Source organism: Vigna umbellata, chromosome 1, assembly GCF_029865625.1.
Source record: "Vigna umbellata cultivar VRB3 chromosome 1, Vumbellata_1.0, whole genome shotgun sequence".
NCBI lineage: Eukaryota > Viridiplantae > Streptophyta > Magnoliopsida > Fabales > Fabaceae > Vigna > Vigna umbellata.
Genome location: NC_142165.1, coordinates 92,454,630 through 92,480,652, shown reverse-complemented (window position 1 = coordinate 92,480,652; position 26,023 = coordinate 92,454,630). Strand labels below are relative to the sequence as shown.

Here is a 26,023-nt window from a genome sequence, read left to right as displayed (position 1 = left end):
TGTGTGCCACTGCCGATTGAAAATCCACAAATCTACGAATCCGAACTAGAATTATTTGATGAATCTTAAATTCATTGAGTTGGGAATCAGTTTAGGGTGTTCAGCAGATTGTGCTGAGAAATACCCTCTTAGCAACTTTTTCTAGGAGAAAAAATTTGTTGTAGTTGGTTCCCTGTGGATGTGGTACTGGTTATAGTGCTTCACTCTCTTTCCTTTGCAAAGTCAAAACATAACCATGTCAGAGGACATTTAATGAAAGACAACCATGGACGGTTGTTAGAACGTACTTTAACTGGTTCATGTAATATTATTTTACACATTTTCTTTCTGAAATTATTTCAAAAAGAATATTTTTTTAATAACCCACTTTTTTTAAAGTTGTTAATGTCCCACTTTTTTCAAAAGTTGTTAGTTTCCCACTTAAACATTTTAATGATTCATAATTATATTTTAGCTATTTTAACAAATATTTGATTTTAACCAGATATGTAATTAATTAGCTTTTTTAAAAGTATACATAGTCTTTATAAGTGTTCCCATTTTAAGTCTAGTCTTTTTAGAAAAGGAAATTCTACATTCTAGTTTGCATATGATTTTATGAAGTGATTTTACTATTCCGAAAAAAAAAAATGTAGGATTGTTCACAGTGGTGTGGTGTAACATGAAAGATGAAATTTAATTTTTATATATTTAGATGACTAGAACTTAAATTTTTGAAAACATAATAAACCCGACTACCTAAAACATATATCTTAAAATATAAAGTATGGGAGGAGCATTAATTTAAATTCTGAATTATTTTTGCGTGTTTAATGATTGTCATTGGATCTGGTGCATTGTAAGTCTATTTTCAAAGCTATGTCATACACCATCGTTCATTCATTCATCTTGTCTTCTTTCTTTTTCGGCAAGCACGTCTTGTCTACTTTGGAACGTCATCGTGATTTATTTCAGTTGAGTTCATACAAATACCAAAAATACACTGATTTCTGCTAATACCATATTAGTCATTTGTACATACTGTCAAATTAAGTCCCTTCCACACCACACAGATTCACTAACTTTACGGAGAAACAAATCTTAGTTTCAAATGAAATTAAATAATATGATTTTAACAAGGACACTGCTATTTTGATACCACAATTTTTTTTACAATCATTTGATACTATTTCTTACTACTATTTACTCTTTGTTTAATATAAAAAATTAAATTTATTTTATAAAACTTATCAAATGGTAGTAAAATAGTATTAAATAACATTTGTCCATTTAACAAATATGTTTTGGGGGTTGGCAAAAAATCAGTGGTCAATAATATCATAGTGTGGAACCCCATTCCTCGACGGCACGTAACTTCACATTGGCGGAACCAAGTCAAACCATGTAATCTTCTCTTTTTTTCAACCATGCCATGCACCTTTACATGTTCTAATTTTTATTTTTATTTTTTTTTTATTTTTTTTTTCAGTTCGGATAAATAGTTTTTATCTCATAAATTATAAACATAGGAGACTGCATCTTCTCTTTTTGTTTTAAACAAGATTATGTAAACAGTGTTCAAATATTTCAAAACATGTCTGAAAGACTGTTACTTTGAAGTGTTTTAAATTTGAAAGGGGTTTCAGCTTGAACCCTTTTGTAGGTTATTAATAAATGTCAAAGGGTTTATTTTTATGGAAAGATGGTAATAGTTTATTTGGCATAAATGTAGGTACCATAGTGAGAAACAGTGGACCTACAGTTCAGAGCTTCTGTCAAACGTCGTTGACTAATATATAATATTCTATGTCTCGTCTTATTCATTTTTCATGGACCCACCTCTTACGATAACCAGCCACATTGAGTTACTTCAACAACAAAAAAACACTCTGGTACAATCTATATTAATGGCTTTTGTTGAGAGATATATGTCAATTTCTTATGATGTTGTAGTCTCCAAATGAATTAGTCTTCGCGCAACAATTATGGAATATTATTACAAATTCCATATATAAAATATATAAATTTTATTTATAATTTTGATCCTAGCATATATTTTACAATAAATGGATAACATTATTTTACATGTTTTAAAAGATCATTTATGTTTTTTTAGGTATGTTAGTGGCATTAGAATGGACAACCTTTACAATAATTACTTGACTTTTCGTTGAACAAATAACCACACTTAATAAAGTGTCACATAATATATAAGGCAAAAATTAATTATTAGTTTTTAAACATTACAAACATATTTTGTCATAGAGAACCGAATTAAGATATAATTATTTTATTGATATTAAAAACATAGTTACTGTTTTTTTCATAATTTTAAAATTAAACTATTTTTAAAAAGAAGGTATTTGAATTTTTAAAAACACGGTATGATGACAAGACTTAACAACTTGGATATGTCCATAAAGATGCTCATTCGGTCCCAGCTGCATTTCCCGCCTTTCGCATTTCACTTGTTTATTATTTTCCTTTTTGTCTTTTTTTAATCTCTCTCTCTCGCTCTACTGGTAAATTATTATATCCTTAAGGTAAAATCTGATTTAAAAGAAGTTAAGAAAAAATAATTATTTTTACAAAATGCTACCAACTTCTATGAACTATTAAATTTTTGTTTTTTATTAATTAAAAATGAAAATAAAATTTTAAAAATAAATATAATACCTTAACAATATTGTTCTAAATATTCAGTAAAATACATTGACTTATTTATTTTTATTGAAATGTTGAAAGTGTATTATAAAGTACGGTTGTATTAAAAAGACGAGGAAGTAGTATTACTGGTGATTAAGATTTGATTATTGTTTGAATTAATTAGTAATAATTGGTTTAAAGTGGATTATTCTTTGACCAAGTGGAAAAGGTATCCCACCACTTTCTATAATAATTAGTAAATTATGAAGATATGTTACCAAACAAAAACAAAAGATAAGATGAAACCAAATCAAATTAGGATTCAGACAAAAAGGGTTCAGAGTCCAACTTTTGACCAATACCTCACTCTCTCATCCCCATTCAATCACCGCCCTCCATTTTTCTTATCATGTCTCACCTCTTTTTATTTTAATTATTAATTACTATTATTACCATAACTTCGGGCACTTTTTCTTTTATATTATTAGTATCACGACTTAAAACTAATATTTCTTTTATATAATATCTAATAACACTACACAAAATTTCTAAATAATAATCAATTTTAGTCATTAAAAATATGTTTAGAAACTAATTTAAAAACTAAATTTTAATTAAAAAAAATTAGTAATTAAAACCTTTATGGCTAATATTAATGACCAATTTAAATATTAATTTATAATAAAAATTATTTTAGTTACTAATTTAGAAATATTCTAATTTTTTCTTCATAATAAAAATTACTTTAATTACCAATAATTTATAGTTTATAAATTGATATTTAAATTCATATTGAGTAATTTTTTAAGTCACTAAAATTTGTCATTATTTAAGATTATTTTTCAGTGTTATAATTACCATTTCATTAGCAACTTGTTGATATATTCCTCATTTAAAAAATAAAAGGAAACCAAATATTGATATAACAATGCTTTATATTTCATTTTTTAAAATATTTAGTTATTCTATTAATTTTCATAATTCTTTTTACTTGTAGTTATTAGTCATCCATAATTCACTAATACTTCAATTTGGATTACATCTTCATGTCGAACATATATCTGGATTGAATATTTTATGATATTTTCCTTATACTCGTCAATAAAGTATTTAATCTATAAAATAATAAAACTTTTATAATGATAATAATTTATATATTTTTATTTTGACAATGTTTAATACGTATGATGTAACATCTCAAAATATAGTATAAATCATATACGAGAATAATCACATATTAATAATATGACAAATCAGTCTTACAAAAGATTGGAAGCACAATTATGACCAAACGACCTTACAAAATACTACAGAATTTAAAACTGTAAAATGGCTACAACTAGACCGATCGGTTTACAAAATAAACTTATAACGAACGGTCTTACAAAAGAAGAGGCCAACAACTAACCGAACGTTTCTAATGTTCGGCCTTCACTTCCACCTCTTCCAGTGCTTCTTCCAGCAACTCTTCTCATTCTGCTCACATCCACACGAATGATCATTGCAACAGGACAAACAACCGAACGTACAACACAGACAAGATAATAAATAGGGTAAGCTTATGTAATTTAATTAATTCAATAAAACATACAATGTTCGTGATTAAATCAAACAACAACCAAATCATAATTCATACATCATGGCATGCAAAGACCGACCACTTGAATCGGACTGTCCGGACTGTATGAATCCTGTGTAGGTACGACGTTTGTGCACCCGGGTGATGTAGTATCTGGGATACCCTCAACAACTGCCACCCGAGGTTAATCCGTTTTGTCCAAGTTAACCTTATGGACTAGGACCTCCTGCCATTCTCACACATGACTTACTCCTCTCTACGTGAGAATGAGTAATCACGGAATATCAGGATAAACGCCCGCTAAGATTTGCCCACATTCATACTTTACCAATCAATAACCACTTTCTGAGATATTCCTCCCTGGGATACTCTTTCATAACCAAATTATTTCATTCACATCACATTTCAAATTCTCTTATACTTCATCATCAATATATTCAACTGAAATAAGATCACACTTTCTCATCATAGCACAAGTCTGAATGGAATAACACTTCTTAGAAACTAACATGACCGAGCGCTATTTACGAATTTATCCACTTCAATGAACAGACCCTTAAGAGTTCAAACCGGACGCCACGAAGCCTAGGCCGAGTACTAAAACTCTAGGCCGAACACCTTTTAAAGAGCAAAACTGTTTGACACCAAATACTAATAACTGATGAGATACTATGAAGAAACGAACGCTATTGAGTTTGGCCGAAGACTCTTATTTTAAAAACGATAATAATAGATTACTGAAACGAGATCGAGCGCTAGGTTTAAGACCGAGCCCTGTAGAAACCGAACACTATTGAACGAGCGCTGGTCCAAGACCAAGCACTTATCAAGAATGAGCGTTACTGAGACCGAACACTTGGTCCAAGATCAAGCACTACTAAACTTACATAAAATGAATCGAACGATCACGAACGACACTCGACCACACTTACAACATTTACTCAGAATATTGCAGTTTGAAGATCAAACCCTATTTCAACTCAGTTCACAACATTTATCAATCATCCATCCACACATCCAAACATGCAGTAACACGAATATTTCATATTCATCAAACAATCAAACAAAGTATCATACAAACATACAATCATTCAAAACAAGAATCTTAATCAAATTATATAAGCTCCCCTTACCTCTAAATGTAACCGAACGCTCACTGATGCAGAATATAGCTCACCACTACCAAAGACCTTAATGTTCGACAATCACGCTTTAAGAAACTAAACCAAACAGAAGACCAGAAATACTCAGAATAAGATGATCCGCTCAGGCAACCAGAAATCTGGGTTTGCATGCGAAAAGAAACGAATGTGCTAAGGAAAAGTAACTCACCGGCTTAGAACCACAACTCGATCGGTTTAAACGAAAGCCCTTGACGCTGGGAGAGTTTAAACGGTGCCTGAGAGGTGATCGGAAGAAGAAAAGATGATATTTTCTTTGAGAGAATGTGGAGATGGTAGAGAGAAGGAGAAGATTCAGAAGGTTGAAGATGAATGGTGCATGCAGAGAAGTGGCATGAAAATTTGAAAGTTTAAGTTTTACTCATACCGTCAAAACCGTTCGTCCAATCTGCATCACACACCTGTCTTCCATTTTCTGAAAAACACCCCTTTCGCTTACACATGTATTCCACTAAGTTGGGGTTTTTATGGGTTTGACATATGATTTTAATTTGGAGTGATACAATAACAATTACGTATTTATGAAGTGTTTAAAGAATTTTTGTATATGTATATATAAAATATTGTATTTTATTATTTTCAAAATAAACATATTAACGTATTTGATACGTATCTTATCTTATCCGTGTATCATAGTTAGCCAAATTTCTATCAAATTTGAGAATTACATTTCATTTTTATTCATAATAAAAAAATGGATTTTAAAGTATATACTTGTAATATATAGTGAATCTATTAATAACCATAATTAAAAAAATGGTTTTTTAAGTATATACTTGTAATATAGTGAATCTATTAATAATCATAACACAAAACTTAATTACACACATCGATCATGAACCAACAAAGCACACAAGAAAGAAGAATCCAATACAGAACAAGGAGTAGATCATCGAACATAACCACCAACCAAGTACTAAATTGGTAGAATACCATCCACCTCCACATACAATGACCAACCAAAGCCAATGTAAACCACAAACCACCGGCAAAACTTCAACACCTACATAGAATACCACGTATCAAACAAAACAAAGTGAGAAAAAACCTTTAGCTACATGAACAACCACCTAACCTCCACCACCTCACAACCACGTATTGTACCTCTACACCACCTACAGATCCATCACCATGTCTTGTACCGCAACACCAACGACATTGGGAAGTAGCGCTTAACGTCATATTAGAACTTGAAACTTTATTTCTATGACTTTGGGCACTTCCTACACCATCTCAACTAATCTCTAAGACCCTCTTGACACTAAGAAACCTCATAAAACACCACTCTAACTTAAAATTACCTCTTCAAACTGAATCAACTTTCCTAAACTACCCAAATTCATTTCTACTCCTTCTAACACCAATTTCAATCAACCAAAGGTAGAAACAAGTCATAAATGACTTTAGGACAAACCTCAAACCATCCTTTATACCCTAGACCCTCTAATTTGAAATTTCACTAGTCAAAACCCTTAAAACTAACTCTTAACTAAACTAAACTCCACTATCAACCACCAAACACTCTTGCATCATATTCCTACCATTCTTAAAGTTCAAAACAATTTTAAATCACCTAAAGACAACTCTAAACATTCAGTTTTACATAAGACTTGTTTCCTTTAGATTTTCACTTATCAAAACATTTAAACTACCTTTGAAACAACATTGCAAAGACACTATAATGACTATAATTCCATCTTACACTACATATCAATTGATTCTCATTATAAATAAGTTACTAAGGACCATATAAACTGTCATAAACCACAATTTATAACTTTAGACTAAGATTTCAGAACATCACCTCTTAGACCTCTAATTTAGACTACCAATGGACTTATAAGTGTACTTATGCCTTTTCTTTTTTGCATTATAACCAAGATTCACACCATTGTCATCATACCAATTACTTTCACACAATCTCTCCAGTTCACACAAAATCATACGGGAAATCAAGCTTCATTCATTCATTATTTTCAATCAAACACAGTTAACATCAAAATAGGCATTTCATAGATAGTCAACCAACCATATATGCAACAACATACATACTCACAATTCCAATTTCATACATTATAATTCAATTTAAAAACAAACACTAGCTTCCTTTACCTTGCACTGAAGCAACATAGTTTTATAAACGTCGAACCCTTGCTTAGAGCTCAAGGAATTCTAGCAACACATACAAAACACCGAATAAAGATCAAAGAAAGTCTTTAGAACCTCTGATCAACAAGAAACTAGGAAAAGATATTACAACTCACATGCGACAAGAGATCATTAAGCATGATCATAATTAAGAACGAAAAAAAGAAAAATGAGTCAAAACTTATCTGCTATATTGAAGAAACTGATCGGATAGAAACGTGGATCTCGTTGTCATGGTCGTTTAGGTACCTTTTAATTATCCAAGAGATGACTCAGGAGTTATAACTCATAGAAAAAAGGTAGAGAACTAAAGAGAAAGAGTTTTTAGTGAGAAGATGAGTGTTTTAGATAATGAAACGAGTTTAAAATTTTTTATTTATATTATCAAATTATTTTAATTTTATCATACTCGGTCTCATTATTTTAAAACATCTATTAACTCCAATATTTTATTTTCTAAGTTCTTACATTTTTTATTTTCATTTAAATTATGTTTGAAATAAACTCTATTTAAAAATGTGGTTTTTTTTTTTCAATTTGGGTTAAATATGTTTTTAGTTGTTGTACTTTAATAAAAAAATTAAAATTTGTCTCGGTTAGGAAATTGATACTAGGGATGACAACGGGGCGGGTCGGGCACGAGTATTGCCTACCCGCAACCCGACCCGCCGGATAAAATTGTACAAGCTACCCGCGCGGGTGCCCGATTAAAAAATACCCGCGGATACCCGCAAAAAAAATATTTTAATACATTTTTAAAATAAAATTTAAATAAAATTACAAAAAAAATATATAATATAATATAAATTAAATTAAATATAAATTAAATTTAACCTAATAAAATATAATTTTATTTTATTTTTAATTAAATTTAACTACCCGCCGTGGATTTTACACGCAGATACGCGTATCCGGGGTAAAATTGACATCCCTAGTTGATACATTTTAGTTCCCAAACTTAAAAAAATATAATTTTTTAAATTCAGTTACATTAAGTTTTTTTGACATATCAAATGTATTTTATGTTAGTATATGAGATCTTTACACCATTTTATTTGAGTTATTTACATAGTTTAATATTATCCCGTTTTAATATTAAATAAGAAACTTTGATATATAAAAGGAAGGACATAATTAAATTAAAATGATTATATTAATTTATTTTTAAAATTTGGTGATAAAAATATAATAAGGTCTGTACAAATACAAATCCTAATTTTTGCCTTAAAAGTTAAAAATCTAAAATTATATGTATATTTAACACAGGTTAGCCGTTTCTTGTTGTATTGCATAAGAAAATTTTCTCAAGTTGAAAAATCTGGATCTATCATGAATCTTTTCAACAATAAAGATGTTCAAAATTAACATTTAATACGCTCTAATACGTTTTAATGTTAAATAACATGAAAGTCAGCCTCTTCCTAATTAAAAAGTATTTTTAACTTTACAGACATAGATTGAATCTTAACGTGTTCAAGTAATTCAAATATTTACCAACCATACGACTTGGGTAGTTTAATTCACGATTCCAGTATTTGAATATCCAATAAAAAAAATACTACCTTACGCGCATATAAAACAACACGCTTCACCGTTACCAACCTCAACTTAAAAAAGAAAGTTTTTCTTCACCAATTTCTTCGATTAAGTTTACCAATTCTAGTAGTACCTGTTGAATTAATAATTTGGTGATTCAATTATTCAGTTTGGTCAACCTCTCGTGTGGATTATATAAACCCTTGCAATGCAACATTTCAATTTTGAATCTTCTTGCCATGCTCATCGTTTAATTTATTTTCTATTCTATAATCCCTTTTACAGAAAATAACGACAAATGCTTAAAACAAGAGTAAGCCTTTTGGTGCCTACAACTATTTATAAAAAAATAATCTACAAACAACTTCATAACCGAGTCAACGTACATTTCTTCGTAAATCAATTTGCATGTTGCATCTTAGTGTATTAATTCATCCACGCCAACTTCAAAACGTGATTAATTCCCAAGTTGAAGTCATTAACCACGCAACGTATAATAATAATAATAATAATAATAATAATAATAATAATAATAAATCGAAAAAAAAGAAATACTAATAACAAGGTTTGAATAGAACTATGAATAAGGTCTGAAAACAATGATTTAAAAACATTAAAATATGAAATTAGTCAAATTATTTTAAATTCAACACGTTAAATGACGAGAATAAATTGTTTTATATATAACGGAATGCAGTATTGAGAAGGGAGAAATAGTCATAACAGTGTTCGGTCTACCTTTGACATGTTTAAAAATTCAATAGCTAATACAATGACTTCATCACATATGTCTATATATTTTCTTTGTAAATGTTGCATGATCGATACGGCATCAGAAATTTGTCGTTGCAGCATGAAAGTGATGTATAAACACACGTATTTACACTTTTTTAATCAACCCCATAAGGATTGGGACATTTTTGAAGTCAAATTATAGATTGTTTCTTTTTAATTAACTTTATTTTGCTGTTTATTTTTTTCGTATCACACTAAAAAAACCAATAATTATTTTCCTTAACGACTCTGTGATGCAGATATCTCACAAAACTGTTTCTGGAACTCGTGCTTCTCGGTTCCTTCAGTCTTATACAATGCCCACATTGGGGTAAACTCTATGTACAATAATATTTTATGAAATTATTGCGATTATTTTAGAATTGAAATCAACGTCTTGTTTTGATAACCGGTGCTGTTTTTAATAATTAAAATACAGGGATGATGTTTGCCAAACATGAAATTTAATTTAAAAATAAGACTAACAAGACATGGGATTAAAAATATATGTTTTTTATTTGGTCCGATTGTAATATTTCTTACAAAGTAAATTAAAGAAATGTAATTAAGAAAGATGGGCACATGGTTTGAGCCACAAGAATTAGAACAATAGTTCAGTTTTGAGAAGGAGCATGTGTCAGATTATTCAATTAAAATCTCACCGGTTCCATTATTATTACTAAAATGGTTGGTTCTTTTGTTAACCGATTCTCTTATAAGATCAGAAATATTAATTATTTTCATTTAATTTTTATAATGTATTAAAAGACTGATAAAAAGCTTGCATGAGGACATAATATTGGCCTATTAGAAGTGTTTGGTTAACGAAACGGGAAGGAAGTGGTTTGGTTTAAAAAGAGGCCTTGATCTGATTTGAAAGTTGCCTTGAAAGTTGAAGCCAATCCCACTTTTGTGAAAGAAAAAATTCCCACCAAAACCCTAAAACTAATATATTAAGGGCAACACGCAAACCCTTCATCCACCATCGTCTACCGTTTCCTGATAAAATGTTTGACTGGTATTTTTGTAGTGCCTGAATGTTCCGTTTGAAGTGTTTAACGCTGTTTGAGAGACATAAATTAATTGAGTAATCTGAAACGACTTAAAAAGAAGAAAAAGAAATTGGGAGTGTAGAGACGAAAGAGAGATATTTTAGATTAAAAAAATAAAAAATGAGATAACCGTAAGAAGTGTAATTGATGATACACAGCTATGTTTATGAGCTTAACCGTCAACTCACATGAGACCGAAGGCAACAACTTGACACGCAAACAGAAGAAAAAACATTTGAAAAAGGCGCAGAAAGGACAAAAGATCTTCCATTTTTCTACTCATATAAAAGGGCTGCTGTCTCTCCTCCCATTTCGAAATGAAATCTTAACCCAAAAACATAAAATATTATTATAATAATAATATCTTCTTTAAATTTTGGTGTTTCTTCCCTCTGGGCTCTTCCTCACTGAGCTTCCTCGTTTGGTTATTGTTGTTTATTTAATTATTGATTGATTTGTTGGAGTTGGATTGGTGGGTGGGGAAAGAAGAAAGAGTAGAGGTGAATGAGAAGGGAAATGTGATGGGAAGTGGAGTTTCAACCCTCTGTTGGTGCTACGGGAGGAACCAACCGGCCGACCACCATGTCCTATTCAAGGCCACGGACCCATTGGACGAAACCCTAGGGCACTCCTTCTGTTACGTCAGATCCTCCGCTCGCTTCCTCTCACCTACTCACTCCGATCGCTTCCTCAGCCCCTCCACCTCCCTCCGCTTCTCTCCCACTCATGAGCCTCGAACCCGACCCGAATCCCATGAAACCGGCTTCAAAGCCATTTCCGGGGCCTCCGTCAGCGCCAACAGCTCTCTCCCCACTACGGTCATTCACTTTGACGAAGACACCCTCGATTGCGTCGGAGCTACCACCAAGGGCAATATCGTCAATGGCTTCGAAAGCACGGCTTCGTTTACCGCGCTCCCGCTCCAGCCCGTTCCCCGAGGCGGCGAGCCCTTCCAGGTCAGCGGCTTCTTCCTCTCCGGTCCAATCGAAGCCAACGCCGTCTCCGGTCCTCTACCCGCCGCCGAAGGCGGCGGCGGCGGTGACGTTCCCTTCTCTGCGCCGCTCAGCGGGCTCTACGGAAAGAAGAGCAGGAAGAAGAAGGTGATTTCGGGATTCCGGAAGGCGTTCAATCGGAACGCCACGGAGATGAAGAGGCCGTGGGTGGTGCCGGTGCCGGAGAAGAAGGAGGCGGCGGCGGCGGAGGCGAGGGGCGGTGAGGGCAATGTGCAGTGGGCGTTGGGAAAGGCTGGGGAGGATCGCGTCCATGTGGTGGTGTCGGAGGAGCAAGGGTGGTTGTATGTTGGGATTTACGACGGTTTCAATGGCCCAGACGCGCCGGAGTTTCTGATGGGGCACCTCTACCGTGCCGTTCACAGCGAGCTACAAGGCTTGTTCTGGGAGCTGGAAGACGAACAACCGTTGCCGCAAGAGAGTAATCCCGTGGTGGAAGGAACGCAGAGTAAACGGCGTAAACTGTGGGAGCTTCTCGCTGAGGACGGACTCGACCTTTCTGGTTCGGATAGGTTTGCGTTTTCCGTGGACGATGCGTTGAGCGTTAACAACGCCAATGCGGGGTCTGCTGTGAGTAGGAGGTGGTTGTTGCTGTCGAAGTTGAAGCAGGGGTTATCGAAGCAGAAGGAGGGTGAAAGGAGGGGGTGGAATTTGGGTAATGAGGAGAAGGAAAAGGAGAAGCCGTCTGGGAGGAAGCGGAAGGTGGGTCCTGTGGATCATGGACTTGTTTTGAGTGCGTTGTCTCGGGCACTTCAAGTCTCGGAGGTTGCGTATTTGGATATGACGGATAAGCTTCTGGATACGAATCCGGAGCTTGCTTTAATGGGTTCGTGTTTGTTGGTTGTGTTGATGAGGGATGAGGATGTGTATGTGATGAATGTTGGGGATAGTAGGGCTATTGTTGCACACTATGAACCAAAGGATGTCGATTCTACTGTTGAATCGGGAAGCAAGGGAGGTGTTGTGTCCGGTGCTGAGTGCATAGTTGAGGAGTCATTGTGTTTAGGTCAAAGTGAAAATGCTCAACAAATGAGGTTGGCGGCGTTGCAACTCTCTACTGACCACAGCACCAGCATTGAAGAAGTAAGTTCTAGATTTGGTAACATGCAGTATTAAGTAGTTATTGTATGTTCACGAAGTTTTGATTTTTTGTTGTTCTTGTTGTAGTTGAACATACTAGAAGGTATTCTTTTGTTAATGGTTGCATTTATTGATATTTCCCCCCCTTTTCTTTAGTCATTTTGTGATATGCTTAAGAGTTGGCTGAAAAGTGGTGCTTGTTGTTTTGCAGGAAATCATTAGGATTAAAAACGAGCATCCTGATGATACCCAATGTATAGTCAATGACAGAGTCAAAGGTCGCCTGAAGGTCACCAGAGCATTTGGGGCTGGATTTTTGAAACAGGTGTCTTGAAAATGCTTTGTTTTATTAATACAATGTTTTATGTGTGCTTCTGGACCATTTTCTACTTCCATCGGGAGGAAAATAATAAATGCTGTTTTTTTATAGTTCGTGCATCATGGACGGGGGGATGATTTACTCTGTTATTTTTTTAAAACAGACGAATATTTATTATTCATCTACCTTAGTAGATAATCCTTTGTTTAGTCAACGAGTGTGTTTGCGTGCTTAAGAATATCTTATGGTTCTCCATATTGTCAAAATTAACTCTCCTCACCTGTTATGCTTTCACTTATACGAACGTAAGCTTTGTTAGTAGTGCATATGCACAGATAAACGAGTCTCTAAATAGATGCTTGAAGTCATGAGCATATTTGTATCCATAGATTCTCTGATGTGTGCTTTTAACTCTATTTACTAGCACTCGCATCTCATTGGTCATGATCTTTTTGTATTTTAATTATAGATTTTTGGAATGCCAAAAATTTCCACTATATTAGTTATTTTGTAGAATAGAAGTGTATCTCAATATGAGACGGCAAAATTAAAACTTGTCATGTTAATAATTGAGAATTTTGTTTTCATTGTTTTCTTTAAAAAAATTATGTAAGTTTGTGATACTTTATGATGTAAATTGTAGTGTCCAACAATATATGGTGCGTTGAATTGTTGCCATAGGAGAATTGATCGCTTTCCTTTTCTCTCTAAGCCAAAGAGGTTACATTAATTATACCCAACACACGCATAGACCTAAGTCTCGCAATATACTCCTATTTGATAGAATGATAAGCCGCCAAAGAATAAAGCCAATTGTTGGTAGACCATGCTGACACTGCTAATTCAATATTGTACTAAAGCATCTGATGAACAATGTTGGTACCAACATTAGACCACGTTGGTTTTCCAAGTAACGAAGCCCATTTTTGTTGTAATGAAACCCACATTTGTTGTGCTCGTGATACTGCTGCTCATGTTGATGCACATCTACGTGATAAATTATAAGTCGTCTTGTTTTTCTTATTTAGGGTTGCTACATTCTTCTCAATTTAATATAAATGTATTCTGACATGACTGTCTGAATTGATTTTTTCCATAGCCGAAGTTAAATGATGCGGTACTAGAGATGTTTCGAAATGAATATATTGGCACTGCTCCGTATATTTCATGCTCTCCTTCACTACGTCACCACAGATTATGCCAGAGAGATCAGTTCCTGATCCTTTCATCTGATGGTTTATATCAATATCTAAACAATGAAGAAGTGGTTTCTCATGTTGAGAGCTTCATGGAAAAATTTCCTGAAGGAGATCCAGCCCAACATTTAATAGAAGAGGTGCTTCTCCGTGCAGCTAAGAAAGCTGGTAAATGAATCTTCTGACTCTTTCTTGTTTTGCAGTCTTGCTCAACATGTTAAATGTGCAATTTGCCGAGTGACACAAATGTGGAGTATTAATTAGTAATTATTTTTTTATGTGTAAATTAAAAGCTTTTTTTGCCATGTCTTGTATGGTCATGCTAAATTTTAATGACGATGACGATGACAAATTTTAAGAAGTAAAACACCATGCCTTGCAGAGTGTACAGTTTGAAGGATCTGAACCCCGACAAAAATTTGGTGTTGGAGTTAATTAATTATTATTTATTACCTCTTGTTCTCAATCTTTTCTGTTAAAATGTTATGTTCCTCAGAGAAATGTGTTGTCTTAGTGCGAGATTGTTTATATTTTCCTTTCTTAGAACGCCTACTCTTCTGCTTTAAAAGTTCGTAGTTTTGCACAACACCTACTTCGTAATTGTCCTTCTTTAGAAAGGTGGCAGTTTCTTTGATAGTCTTATATTTGACTTTCATTAAAACCCATCACTTCTGTGGACTCCTAAATTATTTGCGCAATCTGAGTTTGATATAGCCAATTTCAGAAAGCATTATTTTAGTGAATAGCCTTCTAAATTCAGGACGCTTGTCGTGTTTATCTGCTATTTTAGTGAATACCCTTCTTGTAATTTGGGTAAAACTTATTTTGAAATACGTTTAATGCTGGTGGGTCTTTTTCTTTTTTCAACCTGCCCGGGTTGGAGATTATGCAATAAATATGGCTAAAACAAGAAAATAATTGATGCAAGGAATATGTTCATTTCTAGTAGAAACTTTTGACTTGCCAATTCTTATGCCTACACAATCCCCATTTATAGGTTATTTTGGATTGATTTGTGGCAGGAATGGATTTTCATGAATTGCTTGATATACCACAAGGAGATCGGAGGAAGTATCACGATGATGTTACTGTCATGGTAATTTCACTTGAAGGGAGAATCTGGAAATCGTCAGGAAAATATCCGTGAGACAATGAGACCTTCAACTTGTTGGCTTATACATGTGATGACATTTTTACACCTGTGTGTGTCATGAAGCCAGTGCTGAAGTTTCAAAGCAGGTCCATTTGTCATTGGTCTGGGTGTGTTTTTCGCGATCTTGCGACATTAAAAATTATCAACTGAGGAATCTCAGATTTAACTGGCAAAAAGCTACCGCTATAGCTCTGTCCAAAATTAAGGAAAGCTAAATGCAATGGTATGAGCTAAGAACAGGCATTGCAGATGGACCTTGTGAATTCTGTTGATGAGTTAAAAAAAAGAAGCGAAGCCGCTGCTTCTTTTTCCATTGGCAGCTCGATTCTCTCTCCCCCGTTTTTTTGCAGCTGTATAGATGATAAATTATAGAAATTTTGATAGCCAAGACACTTTCCAATAGTTTTCATTCTTCTTTTCTTTCTGATAGCCAAGAAAATGGGTATATATGGGTGGGGATACAATTGTATTGATTGAACTCGACCAGTCAGTCCTTAGTCAGAAATGACGATCTGTAACGGAGAGTGGATTTCCACCGTTGCCAATTAAAATGATTATTCTCAATTAGGGGCTAATGCAATGCATTAAACAATGCAGAATGGAAATGGCCATTCGTAAATTAAAGGCGAAAAATTCGGTTGTTTCAAGGATTACTCGTCCGGTATTTCAGCATCTGTGTACAAAAAGGTTCTTTCGGAAGCAAACATGACGAATTCTAACATCAATAAAGATAAGAAATAACTTGAGTGAAATTTTTGGGTAAGTTGAAGCAAATTAGTGAAGTATATACATACATACATATACAAGAAAAAGAAATATTATATTAAAATATCTAATTGAAAGAGTGAAAGAAGTAAATTCTCAGTTGATGCATTTATTTTTTCTGTTCACCGTGGGGGAGGATGATAGCAGTGTACGAAATTCAGCAACTATTTCTCTCCAGACCAAAAAGTTCAATGAGTGTGAAGCATATATTGGTTAAGAAAGATATAGAGGAGTCAACAAACGTTAGTAATATTTATAAAGTGCCGTGTCCAATTTTTATAAAGTTGTTGTAGGAGTCTTTAGTAAAGAATTAAGCACGAAGTATTCCTCTATTTTTCTTAAGAGACTCCTTGACCTTCGGATCAGGACAATTTTAGTCTAACAGGATTTGACATGAGATAGTCAAGTGAATACATCTCATCCATCCATAACTTTTAAAGATGAATTTATAGCATTTTTTTTTTTATAAATAAACTAAATAATTGTAATGAATAAAATCTAATACAACGAAAATGTCACTACAGATTATCTAAACTTCGAATATGCCTTGTTAGAATTTCCAGCATTTTATTGTAATGAGTGGCATTTAGCATGGGAGACAGGACTGTAAACAATTTTCATAATGACAGATTCATGGTAGCATCTATCCAGCCTCTTCCCCAGACTTGAAGGTGGGTTATATAAAATGAAGGGAAACAAAAAAAGAATAGTAAATTTCAGGATGTGTTTACATTGTAAGAAATGAGCGGAAGATTATACATCCCATCTCTGCCTTCAAGACTTCATATCTTGGCCTTTCAAGTGATGATAAGTAGACCTGAAAGTATCATTGTATTATGTTTTAGCCATACCGTGCAACATGAATGTCACTTGAGCTACCATCATCTATGTAGCTGTAGCAGCTGCCGTGGAGTTCGATTGCACCCAAGAGATTAAATCCTCTCTAGTTGCACTGAAACAGCCAACTTTTTCTTCACTCTGCCTAAATGGCACAGCTAGCTTCCTCAAATGAGAGGAAAAAGAAATATGGAGCCCTTGGGCAAACTTATGAGCACCAGTACCAGTTTGGGCAAGGAATAACTTTGGTAGTGTCTCCTCCCGCTTAACAATTTTGGTGAGCGTCCACATCCACTCTTCAAGTGCTGTTAGTGCTGCACCAACTGATAATGATCTAACGTCCAAGCACCATTCCTCATCAGTTTTGTGGTGCAAACTTGGGTATAATCCATACAAAGTTCCCAAGTACAGTAGCTCATGGGCTCTCTCTAGAAGATCTTTGTTTCTACATATGTCAATCAAGCAGTTACAGAAGGGTCTTCTTACTTCAACCACTGCGCTGTTCATTATACCCTTGAACTCTTCCTTGACAGTCTCAAAACTAGTTTTTTCATCTTCAATCAACTGAATAAAGGCAACCAATTTTGGGTTAGCTTGCAGCAAACAAGCAAGGACTTTTTCCTCATCCTTGCTACCCTGAGAAAGGGACACAACAGATAGCAAGCAACCACATAGCCTATCATCTGGCTTAATGCCCCTCTCAACTGAAGAATAAAAAACTCTTACCAAATCATCAAATTCCATAGCCCTTCCCAAGCACTGAATCAAACAAGTAAACCCCATCACATTGAGTTCAACACCCGACTTGCACATCTCTTCAAACAATTTCATTGCCTTGTCGACATCTCCTTGACTCCCGTATATGTTGAGCATTGCCGTGTAACTCCAACTGTCTGGCTTGCAATGTGCAGACTGCTTCATGTCCCTGAACAAAGTTTCAGCTTCCTCCACCAGTCCAACATCTGCACACATGTTCAGCAATGTATTATACAAGATAAAATCCATAGGCCAGTCATTTTCCTTCATTCGTTGCCACAACTCCAAAGCATCTCTAGACCACCTGGCCTTTCCATATATCTTAATAACCGCCGTCAGAGTCTTCTCGTTCGGTACAACCCCTGACTCAATCATTTCTTCAAACAGGCCCCTTGCGAACCCAGGCTTGCCAGCCTTTCCCATTGCCTCCAGCAAGGTATTATACACAACCAAATTAGGCTGCACCCCAACAGACTCCATCTCCTGAAACACATATCTAATGCCATCATAGTCCCCAGCCTCCCCAAACATCTTCCCCAGCACAGAGAATGTGATGGGATCAGGCTTCCACCCACTCGCTCTACCTCTCTCATACAAACTTATCACCTCTTCAACCTTGCCTAACCTAGCATAAACATCTAAAATAGCAGAGTAAGTTACCTCATCAGGCATCAAACCAGTCTTGTACATCATCTCAAACCACTGCACAGCCTTGTGAAAGAGGTTACACTTCTTGGCACACGAGATGATGGTGGAGTAAGTGATGTTATCCAGCGGAACCCCAGTGTCGATCATCTGGTGTGCAAGTTCTTCTATCAGCGCAAACTGTTTCCCAAATCTCAAAGACTTCATTGTGACATTGTAGAAGATGGTTTCCATGGGAAGCAAATTCTGGGTCTTGATCCAATTCAGAAAAAGACGAGTCTTTTGCCATGGCTTCAAGGTGTTGAGTATCAACAACACGTTTTCTCTAGTAAGAGGGCGTGGAATATCCTCCAAAGAAGGCAAGAATTCATCTTCAGACGAACCACACTCATTCAGTTTTTGAACAAAGCGTTTCAAATCTTTCAACTGTGGACTGTACGAGTAAGTAGCGCGCTTCTGTCTCTCAGAGGACAACACATTGCGCTTTGCTTTGGTGGGGTTGACCCAAGTGGATTTTCCCTTAGAAAAGGCATAGGATTGGTCTCCTGCGACAGTGGATAGGGTTTTGTTGGCAAGGGGTGCGAGTTGGTCGGATAAGGAAGTGCTCTTCTTCTTGCTGTCTGAAGCTGGTGTGGGAGGAGCCTCTGGAGTAGAATTTGAAGTGGAGCAGTGTATGAAACATTTTCTAATGCCTTTTTGCCTACAAGGGTTTGTGACGCTCAATCTTGTTCTTTTGGTGTCTGTGAAGTACACATCCACAACGGTAGACAGTGGAGTAGCCATTGGAGTTCGTTGGCTAGAACCAGTCCCAAGATATTATTTCATAACCTTATCTAAATCCAAAATATATGAGGTAATACTACAAATTCTGTTTTTATTTCAGGATATTTCGACTTTCAAATTACGAAAAAACACACACACATATGAACTTTCTTTGGACTGGACTTGGAGATACATAGGTTGGGCCGCGTTTGCCATTTGGGCTGGGCTTCGTATACCGTTTTCCTATCTTACAATGAGCTTACTAAAAGTATTTTCTTAAATGTGTTAAAAAATTTAGGTTCGAGCTTCAACTTTATTGTGAAATTAAAATTTACTATTGTCTTAAGTTTTGACGCATTTTGTATCTAAATTTTAAAAATAAATTAATATAAAATTTTAACTCAATCGTGTAATTTTTTTTATATATTAAACTATGTTTTAGATTGATATTTAAACCGAAACCTAATAAATAATATAAAACTCAAATGTTAATTTAAAATACTTTTTAATATATTAATTTTTTTTACAAAAATGGATTAAAAAGTTATATTTAATGACTAAATTATATCAAAATTTTGAAATAAAATTCATTTTTACATTTAAGGATTAAATTCATATTTAACTTAAAAAAATATTTTTGAAAATTAGTTTACAAATTTAGCACAATCTGGAAAACTGATTAAAACATAAAATGAAAAAAAAAAGATAAAAGGATGTTTCGGTAAAAGGGAGGATGTGAGTAATGATTGGCAATAAATAAAAGTAATTTTCTTTCTTCACCTTTGTCCATCTTTTCCCGCGCTTTCACAAGCTACACAAATGTTAGGTAATGGGTCAACAGCGTGAAAATTCTTAACTAATTCATATTCAGATAACCTTCTAATTAAAAGAGTTCATATTTAACAAACTTGTTCAAGGTCGTAGTTTAATAGACTCATTTGATAATTATATATAAATTATTTTTAAAAAAATGAGTGTAGAACTTTATACTTTTTTTTCACTTAAATATATTTTTAATCATTTAAATTTGGGTAACTTTTTCTTTTAATTCTACACATTAAAATTAAAATGTATTATTTTCGACTTTAAATTCAAAATCGCAGTGACATCACCTAAAACTAAAGGTTCAGTGAGGAAATGAGTAAAATCAACTATTTGATTGTACTGTTTCTAAGAAGAAACCTTAAACGAGAAAGAACTTTTTGAGAATCCTTTATTTATGTGTTTACAAAAAAAAATAACATAAGAAATTACTTTTTATACTGGGTCTAACTAGAACTTTTCTATATTGATTATAAATACAAATGGTATAAAAAATGTTATTTTATTTAAATTCCGCCACCGTATCACTTATTATTATAGCGAATAGATTATAGCTAGTATAAAGAAATTGTTATAAAATGTGATTTCCATACTATTGAAACGTTAATACTTATAAAAAATAATATTCTTTGGTAGTTATAATAATTTAGAAATCATACAAATCCATTTAAGCGCATGGTTATGTATAAAAAATATGTGAAAATTTTTCCTAATTGTTCTCGAGTTAGCACAACTTTGTTTTTTTTCATTTTTCATAATTATTTTATCCTGGTTTTGTATGCATTTCAAATTTTTTATGCACAGTAAATACATGTATTTTTATTATTTGAATCAAACGAGGTTGAATTTTAAAAAGTAAATTTAAGTTTAATTTGATCCTACAAGTGAGTTTTACACATACTTATATATATTCATTTTATTTATAGTCGATTTGAAATCCCTAACATCTTTTTCATGTAGCGCATGACAGAATAGGTTCAACAACATATATATATATATATATATATAAGTTTCATATAGCTTTGATATCATCTTAATAAATGGAATTTAAGGTTATCTAAATCTTACAAAATTAGTTTGTAAAACGAGCTTTACAACCATTTTTATGATGTAAATCTATCTAATCAGTGTGAAATTTTTAACAATAAAAACTAATATGCTTGGTTTTAAATCACAAATCCTCCAACTTGATCAAATATTGAGAACGTAATAGTTATTGGCTTACAAAATTTTACTAATATTTCCCAACAAAACAACAGTTGCACACATTTTAAGAAGTTTTAAAAGTGGAAAAGAACATATATTACACAAATAATATGCAATTACTAGTGTATAATAAGCTTTGATAATTTCAAACCAAACAATTTTAAGTTAAAATACAATTCAATATTAACAAATTTTCAATCCAAGAAATATATCAATGGACAAACAAACCTAACATTCTAAAGTTTTAATGTAAACATGCCTTAAGTTAATCACTTCAGCAAAAACTCTTCAATTTAATTTAATTTAATAAAATATTCTACAATTAACACAGTTTATGGTTATAACAAATTTATTATTTCTGTAATGCATCTAAGATAATTTTCTTAACATTTACTCACAGTCTAAGTAAAAGATGAATTTAACTTAAAACTATCAAAATCCAGTCACCTATAATTCTAACCCTAAAAACATAAATAAAAAAGAGAATTAGTAGAGAGAATCGCAATTTTTAACTAATATGAAAAATAAATTCATCAAAGATAGATCTAAATGATAAAAAATAAATTTACTCTATATCAAATTATATACCAAGTGATTTTTAATACGATCTGATTGTGCAAAAATAGAGACAAAAAAAAAAAAAAGAGATGCTCAATAAAAAAAAAGAAAAAGAAAGTACAATGAGAAAGATGAGGGAAAAAGAAAGGTCTCATCTACCCAATATCTCACTTATATTAATTTTCTGATTATGCCTAAAATACGGAAAAAGTAAAACAATTAATATTTTCATACTTACGTGATATTCTCCGTTTCAAAATAATGTTTGACTAGTTGCTACCTATCACTCACGTTTTCATTTGAATTTCTTATCTACACGAGGTAAGCCCGAGTAATATTAAAAGGTAAACCTTTCTTTACTTTTGGGTAAAAAAAAAAGGAAAATGTTATTTGGACAACAAAAGTTTGACACAATTTTGACAACAAGTTTGACACAAAATCAGGTTAAGGAGCTGATAATGGGATGCCATGTGTAACACGACATTATGGTATTTAATTCCAAAGGCTGGATTCCATGTTTTCAGTTTTCATTTCTCAGCAACTTGTGAAGAAGAAGAAGATCGACTTTATTACCGTTTTCAACCATCCCACAAACGTTAAATCATGCTTATATACTTTAAAATAATATGATATGAATTAGGTCTATGGTGCTCTTGTTAGAGGAAATTTCGTACCCTATCACTTCCCACATCGCAAACTTATTATGATATCGACAGTGTCTATGGCGGCTGCTCGTGGATGCACTATACCACGTCCATAACTAAAAATCATTAAATTATTAATCAAATAATGAAACAGACATCCTAAATTGCGTCAAAGATGAAATCGAAGGTTAGAAAACCATGAAATAACTGAATCCTGTTGATACGATCGTGAAGCACGAGGTGAGTTTGGATGGTATTCCTGTTCAGATAATAGCCGCTAAGTGAGACGAGTTTGATTTGGCACTGCATGCATTAGCAGCTTAAAAGTGACTTATTCATGTTTCATGTTTGACTCTTGTGTCTTGCCAATAATGCTCACATTATCACAAACTTGCATTGGATCCATCAACAGATCTCGTGCTTTGTGTTTACAAAGCTACTACAACCACATAATTATTAACCTTATCACCCATATTCCAACTTAATTCCAATACATCTTTTAACAATAAAGTAATTATCCTCATTCCGACAATTTGTCTTCCTTCAAGAGTCTACGCGTAAAGGCTTTGGGTTTATACAACACTTTAGTACAATGGGTTTGGAGTGACTGAGGAAAACAATAAAACTAAAATAGAATGATATTATATTGTTTTCACTATCCAAGTTTTCAACAAAAAAGATAAGATGAATGTGGAGTTTAGTCCAAGTCAAACAAACATACATCTTCTACCACTTTGTAAAAGTCATAACTATATATGATAAAAATATATTTAACAATTTAGGAAACCGCCAATTTTGTTTCTGGATTGGTAAAATATTTCACTTTATTCTTACAAGGAAAATTTAAAAAAAAAACGTTTTGGATATACATTTGCCTTATGCCACACTTGGTGGTACACTCAAACATTTTAGATAAATCTCCAAAATATATATTTTACGATATATTACTTTTATTGAAACTGTCCCATCAATTTGAGCATTGTTGAACTTGAATAAGTTTTTAACGTATTTAGAATTGTCAACAATGAACACTAGTACCATCATGAATTAACAAGGGATGTGAATTGATTTGGATTTTGAGGAAATTTTGGCACCATAGCCATGTTAAGATCTATATTTGGAATGTGTATAGTATTTCTTACTTTTGACAATAGCAAGATCTTTCTTTCAATCCATAGAAGATTGTGTAAAGAATGAACATAATTATGCATTTCATTTACACTAGCAAAAAAGGTGCAGACACGTTCTTTATAAATTTCTTTTTGTCCACCTTCTGTAACTTCAGGTTGTGTGAACAAAATTAGCTTATTACAATGATCAGCTTTTGCCATATTGCAAACAAATCAACATACGTTAGATATGATTTTGTTGGCAATTTTCTATCAGGATAATACCAGATATTAACATTAAATTAATTATTTTCATAAATATAATTTATTTAGTCAACTAATTTTTGAAATTATTGTATAAATTTTGGTATTGTAATCTCCCCAAATTTGTAATAATTTATTCTAGTAATTACTATGTAGTGGACAAGATTCTATAAATTTCACATGTGTGTTGTGTTTTTTATCACCAAATTTGTTCTCTTATACAACATATTATTATAACATTAGAATTTATGAGATTGAAAGTTTGAAACTAATAAACATATTAAATCATTATTGTAATATACATGGGTAGCCGACTGTCCTAGGAGAGGGTCATCTACACCGACCGGTAATTTAATGATTGTGAGCCAGGTAAGATGGATGTCATTAATGACTAATTAATACACTTATTGACCATATCAGTATGAATTAATGACCTTGATTGCCATAAGCCCTATAAATATAAGGTTAATGGCCAGGTAAAGACATCTTAATCTATTATAAAAATATATAGACCTCTTTATGAAAGATATCTGACTTGAGCTTCAGAGTGTCTTCTGCAGGTCAACCACCCATCGGAGTGGATTACGTTTGCGGAGAGCATTGGATGATCAAAAGAGAGCAGAGCAAAGAAGGACGATCGACCCTCATACCAATTTAACCGAAACAATTGACGCCCACCGTGGGGCCAAGCGGCATCCCCATGAAGCCACAAGGAACCAGACGCGCGCTCGGTCCCGACATCGCTACTTCGGATCAATACCAGGAAGGTCCAGACTTACGTTCAACCTTATCGATTCCAATGACTTTTGATTATAATTTATAAATTATAATATATTGAAGCATTTACTTTATTTTGTTTAACTCATATTTTTGTGAGTAAAAATATCCTGGACAGGAAGATTCAGTCCTACGTTCAACCTTATCAGGTTCTAGTCTAGTGATTTTTTATTATAATTTATAAATTATAATATATTGAAGTGTTTACTTAACACATATTTTTCTGAGTAAAAATATCATGTGTAGGAAGGTCCAGTACATTCAATCTTATCAGGTTCCAATGACTTCTGATTATAATTTATAAATTATAATATATTGAAGCATTTACTTTATTTTGTTTAACTCATATTTTTGTGAGTAAAAATATCCTGCACAGGAAGCGCCATACCTACGTTCAACTTTGTTAGGTTCTAATGACTCTTAATTTTAAATTATAAATTATAAAATATTATTTGGAGGAAGGTTCAAACCTAAGTTCAATTTTGGCAGGTTCTAATGTCTTTTATAATTTATAAAATATTGAAGTATTTGCTTTATTTTGTTTAACTCATATTTTCGTGAGTGAAAATATCTTGCGCAGGAAAAAGTTATAAAAAGAGCTCCTATCATTTATCGCTCGGCCTAGAGGAAAAAGTTATGGAAAAAGAACTTCTAGAGTCGACATTCAACATGGGAAAAGGCTCTCGGGCTATTAAGCTTAAAAGGGGGTCCCCACCGATCATTGCCCAACGTAGGAAAAGGTTCTCGGGCTGTTAAGCTCAAAAGGGAGTCCCTACTGTTCGTTGCTCAATGTGCGAAAAGGCTCTCGGGCTATTAAGCTCAAAAGGGGCTCCCCACCGATCATTGCCCAACATAGGAAAAGGCTCTCGGGCTGTTAAGCTCAAAAGGGAGTCCCTACCGTTCGTTGCTCAACACAGGAAAAGGCTCTCGGGTTATTAAGCTCAAAAGGGGGGTCTCCACCGATCATTGCCCAACGAAGGAAAAGACTCTCGGGCTGTTAAGCTCAAAAGGGAGTCCCTTTCGTTCGTTGCTCAACGCAGGAAAAGGTTCTCGAGTTATTAAGCTTAAAAGGGGGTCCCCACCGATCATTGCTCAACATAGGAAAAGACTCTCAGGCTGTTAAGCTCAAAAGGGAGTCCCTGCCATTCGTCACTCAATGCAGGAAAAGGTTCAAGAGCTCTTAAACTCTAAAAGGAATCCTTGTCGTTCGTTGCTAGCGAATCTA

The 26,023-nt window shown here is 33.6% G+C and overlaps 2 protein-coding genes across 3 annotated transcripts; one reads left to right on the top strand and one right to left on the bottom strand.

Moving 5' to 3' along the window:
- Positions 1 to 11,189: 11,189 nt before the first annotated feature.
- On the top strand, positions 11,190 to 16,217 carry LOC148206808 (protein phosphatase 2C 29-like). The gene is made up of 4 exons (XM_088104776.1): positions 11,190 to 12,988; positions 13,197 to 13,310; positions 14,404 to 14,668; positions 15,523 to 16,217. Exons 1-4 carry the CDS (start codon positions 11,417 to 11,419, stop codon positions 15,645 to 15,647), a joined length of 2,076 nt encoding a protein of 691 aa, XP_087960902.1. The 5' UTR covers positions 11,190 to 11,416; the 3' UTR covers positions 15,648 to 16,217.
- A 744-nt stretch (positions 16,218 to 16,961) lies between these two features.
- On the bottom strand, positions 16,962 to 19,496 carry LOC148206807 (pentatricopeptide repeat-containing protein At5g46580, chloroplastic-like). 2 transcript variants are annotated; one of them, XM_088104775.1, is made up of 2 exons: positions 17,982 to 19,496; positions 16,962 to 17,819 (listed from the first exon to the last, which is right to left on the bottom strand). In XM_088104775.1, the coding sequence occupies exons 1-2, from the start codon at positions 19,437 to 19,439 to the stop codon at positions 17,304 to 17,306; spliced, it is 1,974 nt and encodes a 657-aa protein (XP_087960901.1). In that variant the 5' UTR covers positions 19,440 to 19,496; the 3' UTR covers positions 16,962 to 17,303. The 2 variants fall into 2 exon arrangements, with proteins under 2 accessions (XP_087960901.1, XP_087960900.1); XM_088104774.1 differs by having other exon boundaries at positions 16,962 to 19,494.
- Positions 19,497 to 26,023: the final 6,527 nt, after the last annotated feature.

Coding starts and splice junctions, on each gene's coding strand:
- LOC148206808 (XM_088104776.1), top strand. CDS start 11,417: ATGGGAAGTGGAGTTTCAACCCTCTGTTGGTGCTACGGGAGGAACCAA. Junction 12,989..13,196: donor ACAGCACCAGCATTGAAGAA/GTAAGTTCTAGA, acceptor GTTGTTTTGCAG/GAAATCATTAGGATTAAAAA. Junction 13,311..14,403: donor GGGCTGGATTTTTGAAACAG/GTGTCTTGAAAA, acceptor TTTTTTCCATAG/CCGAAGTTAAATGATGCGGT.
- LOC148206807 (XM_088104774.1), bottom strand. CDS start 19,439: ATGGCTACTCCACTGTCTACCGTTGTGGATGTGTACTTCACAGACACC.